The 6,929-nt window shown below is 44.7% G+C and overlaps 1 protein-coding gene across 1 annotated transcript; it reads left to right on the forward strand.

The window, feature by feature from the left end:
- The first annotated feature begins 3,611 nt into the window (after positions 1–3,611).
- On the forward strand, positions 3,612–6,599 carry LOC122376002. The gene is made up of 2 exons (XM_043355627.1): positions 3,612–4,177; positions 5,760–6,599. Exons 1-2 carry the CDS (start codon positions 3,860–3,862, stop codon positions 6,405–6,407), a joined length of 966 nt encoding a protein of 321 aa, XP_043211562.1. The 5' UTR covers positions 3,612–3,859; the 3' UTR covers positions 6,408–6,599.
- The last annotated feature ends 330 nt before the right edge of the window (positions 6,600–6,929 follow it).

The raw sequence follows: 6,929 nt of genomic DNA on the forward strand, positions 1-6,929 counted from the left end.
TGATGCGTTTGTTCGGGCCACAATGAGATGAAATGATTACCGGTTTCCATACAGCTCTGCTACCTGCTTACGAAGGTCCTACGACGCAATCTGTAACCCTCGAGAGGAAGGACACACTTTTAGGCATGATAACGTTGTAATCGACCCCTTTTCGAGGTAGGGGAGAGTGGGGCAAAGCGGACACCCTAACGCTTTTTACGATGCTGATGCTTGACTTTATTACCAGGAAAGATTCCCTCTATACCAATATGATCGCTATTAACCCTCGCATGTGTGCGGCGTTTTCCAGCTTCTAATGTGTAGGGGGGGGGGGGGGGGGTCGGTTGGATCCCCCTTGCCGTTTGGCCCCTGATCAAGCTAGAGCTTCGCGGAAAAAACGAGCGTGTTGCCCGTGACGAGAGGAAGCCGATGATACCCAATTTTAAGGTCCTAGGTCATTGGTTGACCTTCCAGGTCAGGTCAATGACCCAACGTCGGGAAAATCGGGACCTATTAGAAAGTCGTAAAGTGTGGCTGCTAAGGGGTTTTTCGGGGTATTGATCACGAATATCGTGTTAGTTTTGATCACAGATGATGTCTTTAAGCATTTAGACCAGGTCGGGTCAGGTCAGGTCAGGTCAACCAGTAGGCGTCGTGACGGGTATTCGTAGTACGTATCAATCGCCTCTGACAGCTTCGTAACATGTTACGAAGGCACCAAAACTACTTCGTAAATGTTCAAGAGGTTGCTAAATTCGAATTCAGCTCCAAAAACTAGCCTAGAAACATGTAAAACTCGAAAAAGTGAGCCGAGGTCACCCGAGGTCACCAAAGGTCAATGACCTGACCTGACCTTCAGGTGACCTTGACACCCACCCTAATGCATGGGAGCAACATCACATCACATGTTTGAACGTTCGAAACCACGAAAATCTTGCAAACGCGCGGCTAATGCGAACCGACGTAGGGGAGACTGGGGCTATGCGTTACACTTTTTGGTCTTCTGCACTTAGTGGCCAAGCTATTCAATGAAATTGCACCAATTTTGGTCACATGCTAGCTGAATCAATTTGGAAAGCACATGCAAACTTTCACTTATTTACGACTATTCACTTTTATGTGAAATTCAGAAAACCAAAGCAAGATTTTTGGGGTAAGTTGAAAAATTGTGGGGCAACTTGATACACGATAGGGGGTAACATGTTACACTTCTTTTTTCGTAGTTTCTTCATCATTATAACGGTCATTGGCCGTCCTATCGGAATCGATCGTAAGCCTCCCTAATGGATAATACTAAACATGCTTTCCTTTCTCATTGAAAGGCAAGAACAATAAAGCATAAACCATTACTGTACTCCACACGCATGAAAAGGCTCATCAAACATGGCTCAATCTCTGATTTGCCTTTACAGCGACGCCAAGGGCACCATGCATTGCCATACTGACCGGAGTTTGATTTTCTGCACGAAATTTACGCCCAGGTGAAATGGAGCACGCTATAAGCAGTCTTGGGTAGCCATCTTTAAACATGCCCCGGCCCTGCGGCGGCCGACTTTCACAAGACTGAACTCAAATGTTTGTTAACATGAAGAGGCTAGTGCGTTTTACTTGGTGATCTTACAAAAGAAATCATCGCTTAATTTTGTGAACATACATTCAACATTCTTACACAAATAACCTTGACAAAAAACGACCCAAAGTGTTGGCCAGCAAAAAATACTTTTGCTGTCACAACTTACCCCAGTGCGCCTACAGGGCGACATGGCGTTCCACCAGGTCTGAGCCTGCAGTGACATGTAAAATGTGCGTAACCTTTCTGTTAGCGTAAATATTGGCGCCATATCAAGAGCATTTTTAAAGATATTTCCTTTGTAACAACTTACCCTTGTAACAACTAGCCCCACTCTCCCCTACGCCGAATCGCGATTCCGGCCAAACATGGTCTCGGAAAAGAGGTCACAGGTCAAGGGTCATTTGGGTCAGGGTCATGAAATTTTCAGGGTAGGTGTAAAATTGATCAATGCGAGGGTACTGAAAGTTTCGTCGCGATCGGCCGCTTTTTACGCGAGTTATTCGCGAAAAACCATGGGGGGGGTCCATCCGACCCCCCCTACACATGCGAGGGTTAAACTGTCTTTTATTTCAACTGTGTTTTTATTTCCAGAGGCGTTCACATATGGGAGATATTGGCAAAACTTTATACCTTTGCATTTTGGCCAATTTGCCCCATACCCTTGGGCAAAGCGTCCACCGGCGACTTCTCAACTCGATATGAGAAACAGAATAGTTGCCTAGGGTATAGTCGACTACAGAATGATGTTCCACTTTTCACAGGCAATTATTTGCCTGGAGTGGTAGGCTGTGCCGCATCACACGGGCTGAGTTAACAAATTATAGCTTTGTTCCAATGCTCACAATCGACAAGCTTAAAGGGACCCTCCCACCTTCAAAAAAGTTGATGAATTGGCATGAAAGTGATGTCGCTCGGTTCAGAAAGAGCAAAAACGAATATCTACCAAATTTCACCGAAAAATATTCACCAGTTTTCAAGATATTAAACTTTTACTTTTGTTTATTTTTGGGGGATCTCCGCTATTCCTAGCGACTTCATTTGGGAAGTGCGGCGTTTGCGGCAGATGTTGCGCGCAAATAGCATATACCTGGACTCCTTCACAAAGATGTTAGTATAAGGTTTTAAAATCGTTAGATCACCGCTGACGTCACAAATTTTAAGGGGGCATTCCAATGCATTAGCCCCTTAGAATCCGAAAGCTGCAAGTTTGAAATTCCATATCTCCGAATTAAAACATTTTTCGATGCCGTGAGTGCCCAAACCGGTATTTGCAGGCCATGGCCACCAATTTGGCAATCTCAACTCAAAACTAATGTTAAGGTGGGATAGTCACTTTAATTGCGTGATAAGCGGCACAACTTAGCGCTCCGGTCAACTGATAGCTTCTGAGGAGTGGAACATCATTCTGTAGGCGACTATACGACTAGGATGGTGACAAGGTTTAAACGAGTTTTGGTAATTAATGTAACCGAAAAGTCTGGCCGAGATGAATGATTGGCACGATGCATTTCAATATCAATAACATTTGCGGTCCAGATGGAAACAACTTATGGCCAATTCGGAGCTGGCCACTTTGCCCCGTTCACTCTGCCCCGAGCATAACGTCCGCGACAAAAAAATATTTCAGCTCAGCTATTAGTGGGGCAACAAGCATTAAAATTGGTAAAAGACATCTATACGATAACCACACAATCCATGAACAAGATCGCTTAAATAGAATTATTGGTGGTTATTAACATCTAAAAGTCGTTAAAATAGTTAGTAACCTGACAAGAAATGCTTTTCCGTGTTTCACGGAACAATGGCGACGGGCCAGAAACACCGGTCTGGCTCATTCGAGCGACCGCGAAGATAAATATAATTGGCAACCATAAATTGGAGCTGACGGGCTAGCTGTGTAGGGCTCATAAAACGATGGGTGGCCGCTTTACCCCGAGTGCATCCGCTTTGCCCCACTCTCCCCTACGTACCTTGGCTATAATTTGACATTGAAACAACGGATCATTAAAATTGTTAGTCACGCTTCTGGATAAAAACATCTCTGCTTCATTTGTGAACAGTATGCGACGATTATGGCAAACCGACAGATAAACACAGACAGAGTTGTAATGCCAGCTTAATTTGGGCAATTTTGTATTTATATTCGCTTAACTTTATTTGAGAAACAAATTCATTACCGTATCAATGGCTTATGATAACCACAAAGATGTTTGATAGACTTTGGCTTTGTTTTGACTGTCTAAAAGAAAGAGGAGACCGGCCCTAGTCATTTTTAGAAACCAGTTCCAAACCCTACGGAAAGCAATCATGCTTGCGATGATTGTTCAGAGTATTCTGAAGTCCCTCTCGGGTATGACATGTCTAGGAGTAATCCTGGCAGATGCGTCGGCACTAAGCGGAATCCTCATGGGTTACAACATTGTCAAGGAAACCGAGTTGAAGGACCCGATCATGACGGTGATTTTCGGCAATCTCCTGCTGAGCGCCACATTTGTGGACATCTTCAACCAGGGTATTGGGCTCATCTTTGCTCTTTGCTACGAAATGAAATGGATGCTTCGGATCTACATGGCACTGCTGCTCGCCGTTCTTTTCATACGATTCTCCATTGTGTGCAAGCCTCCGGTGAGTAAAAATATGAACGATTTGCCCCTGCACGTGATCCCAATGCTCAAGCTGGTGAATGCTCCTGGCTGATCATAAATCGAAATAATGTTCAACATATGATAGCCTATTTGTCAGGAACTCAACACAACGGACAACTGTTCGATCTGCCTCAGTTTGTCACGCCAGGTCTTTCTCTCGAACCCCTCTTTAGTCGATGTCCCTTGATAAGCTAAAATTGATATATATGTATATATATATATATATATATATATATATATATATATATATATATATATATATATATATATATATATATATATATATATATATATATATATATATATATATATTAGAAAGCTTGCGATAGCACTTACGTAAAAATGAAAGCTATGCTATTTCCCCGTTTTTTTTTTTTAAATAATTTGTATGGGTATTGAACCTCGACGAACCTTCCATATATACAAAGTAAATACAATGAAAATATAGCGCTCAGTTTGAACTTTCTCATATTTTTGTGAATTTTTAATCAGCAACCAAAGCCCTCGAAACCGTTTTGTCAATCTGAGCTCATGCATAAAGCTATCATAATCTTTCTAATATTTCATTTCAGCGCATGCGAAAAATCGCAAAAGTGTTAGTGCATATCTTCTATAGGTAGGTATTCGTATAATGCGAAGCTTAAGTTGATAATGAGCTGCGAATAAGCCTCATGTGTTAGCTAGCGGTGTTTAGATATTCCTGTTCATTAGTGACTGTTTGATGTTCCGCTACTGGAGACGCTCCAGGATAATTTTGATCTAATATCATCCCTCTTCAATCTGTTGGCACCCGTTTCAGTATGCAACTACATATATAAAGCAGCACAAACATCCTCTATCCAACAGCAGTCCACGGTCGTAGATACTATACCTATATACATATACTAGCATATACGGCACACGCGTGAGCAGCCACGCATTCAAGCTATTGCCAATGGTAGCTCAATGACCCTTTACCGATACATTCATCCTTTAGAAAAATACGCTTTAATGTGAGCCCTCCATACCTGCAATGTGCAATGTGGTAGCGTTTGTGTCGCCAGGACTAACGAGATCACGTTAAAATCATCAATGAACAAGTCACACATTTTATAATCAACGATTCAACAAAACATTGTTAGAAAATTATCACAACACATCACGCTACCGGCAAGTGCACCAGGCGCAATGCGATGTCAACCACTTACCACGGTCAACTATGCTAATCCTTGAAAAAAAAAAAACTAAAAGAAAATTAAATATGGTGATGAAATTGACCAATAACGTGGCAGTGAGATGTATTTTTACATAACAAAATAGGCCGAAAATATAGAACGAGCTTTCGTCTTTCGACATCATCGGCAGAACCCGATGATGTCGTAAGACGAAAGCTCGTTCTATATTTTCGGCCTATTTTGTTATGTAAAAATACATCTCACTGCCATGTTATTGGTCAATTTCATCACCATATTTAATTATTTCATCATGGCAAAACCGACCATTCAATACATCAACTAAAAGAAAAAATCCATTTGATTTCTCTTTCAACTGTTTGATAAATTCCTAAAACTGTGCTCGACCAGGTGACCGGTCTGAAGTCGGCGCCGTTCCTCGGCCGGCCGTGGACCTCGTCCAACACGCCCTACGCGCAGATGGACCAGGACATCATCAGCTACTACAGCCGCGCACCCAGCCAGTCGCTCTACAGCTCACTGGCCACCTTCGAGGTGAAGCTGCGCTGCTGCGGCGTCAATGCGCCCACCGACTACAGCGCCAAGTTCCCCACGCCGCAGACCTGTCTGCCGGGCGCCACGCTGCCCACAGACTCGGCCGTCGCCGGCAACGGCACCGCGTCGGAGAGCGCCGCTCCTGGCGGGGGGAACGGCACGGCGCCGGCCACCAACAGCTCCAGTCGTCTGGAGGCCACCACGGCGGCCCCGGCGGCAGCCACCACCGCCGCGGCGTCCGGAAAGAACGACTCGTCGCCGGCGGGCCCGGGCGCCGCGGCGGCCGGCGGCGGAGCGAGCGTGGACCGGCCCGGCTGCCGGCCGCGCGTCTGGTCGCTCTTTGAGGGCTCCAAGGTGGCGTTCGACGCCACCGTGTCGGCGATGACGTTCGGCATCATGACGGCGCTGCTGACAGTGGCCTGGTGCGAGCTCTGGGGAGAGGGCCTCATCAGCGGCATCGAGTGCTGTCAGGAGACGGAGAAGACCTCGCGGAAGGCTTCCTGAGCCGCCGACGGCTGTCCGAGGCCGCTGAATCGCTCACTGATCGGCTATCACGTCCCCTTGGTGTCTTTGTTTTGTTTTGTTTTGTTCTGAAAATGTCTTGCTATCCTGGCTGATGAAATACGAAATGAATCCGACCAAGGAAACATGCTGACTGCATGTATAAATAAAACTTACAGCAACAGCAACGCAATACCTTCGCACTTTGATGAAGAGCACACAAGTTACAATGTGACAGCTCTGTTACCAACGATTTTACTGTACTTAATGTCATTACCATACCTTATTTATATGATTATTTAGTGCAAAAAAGAGCTCAAGGGTTTTTTTTTTTACAAGTTTCATTGATACGATGAATTGAAAAAAATACCTGTTATAGGACAATCTGAGCTATATCTTACGAAATCATCCAGAGTCACGTGTCTAAATCGAGTACCACGCACTCACTATACCACATATCACACTCACTTTGAATAAAGTCCATCCGCTTGGCTTGTGGACATCACACCCGTTCCGTCGTATCTA

This window comes from Amphibalanus amphitrite, unplaced genomic scaffold (genome assembly GCF_019059575.1).
Source record: "Amphibalanus amphitrite isolate SeventyFive unplaced genomic scaffold, NRLGWU_Aamphi_draft 001981F_arrow, whole genome shotgun sequence".
In the NCBI taxonomy this organism is placed as follows: domain Eukaryota; kingdom Metazoa; phylum Arthropoda; class Thecostraca; order Balanomorpha; family Balanidae; genus Amphibalanus; species Amphibalanus amphitrite.

Coding starts and splice junctions, on each gene's coding strand:
- LOC122376002 (XM_043355627.1), top strand. CDS start 3,860: ATGCTTGCGATGATTGTTCAGAGTATTCTGAAGTCCCTCTCGGGTATG. Junction 4,178..5,759: donor CCATTGTGTGCAAGCCTCCG/GTGAGTAAAAAT, acceptor GTGCTCGACCAG/GTGACCGGTCTGAAGTCGGC.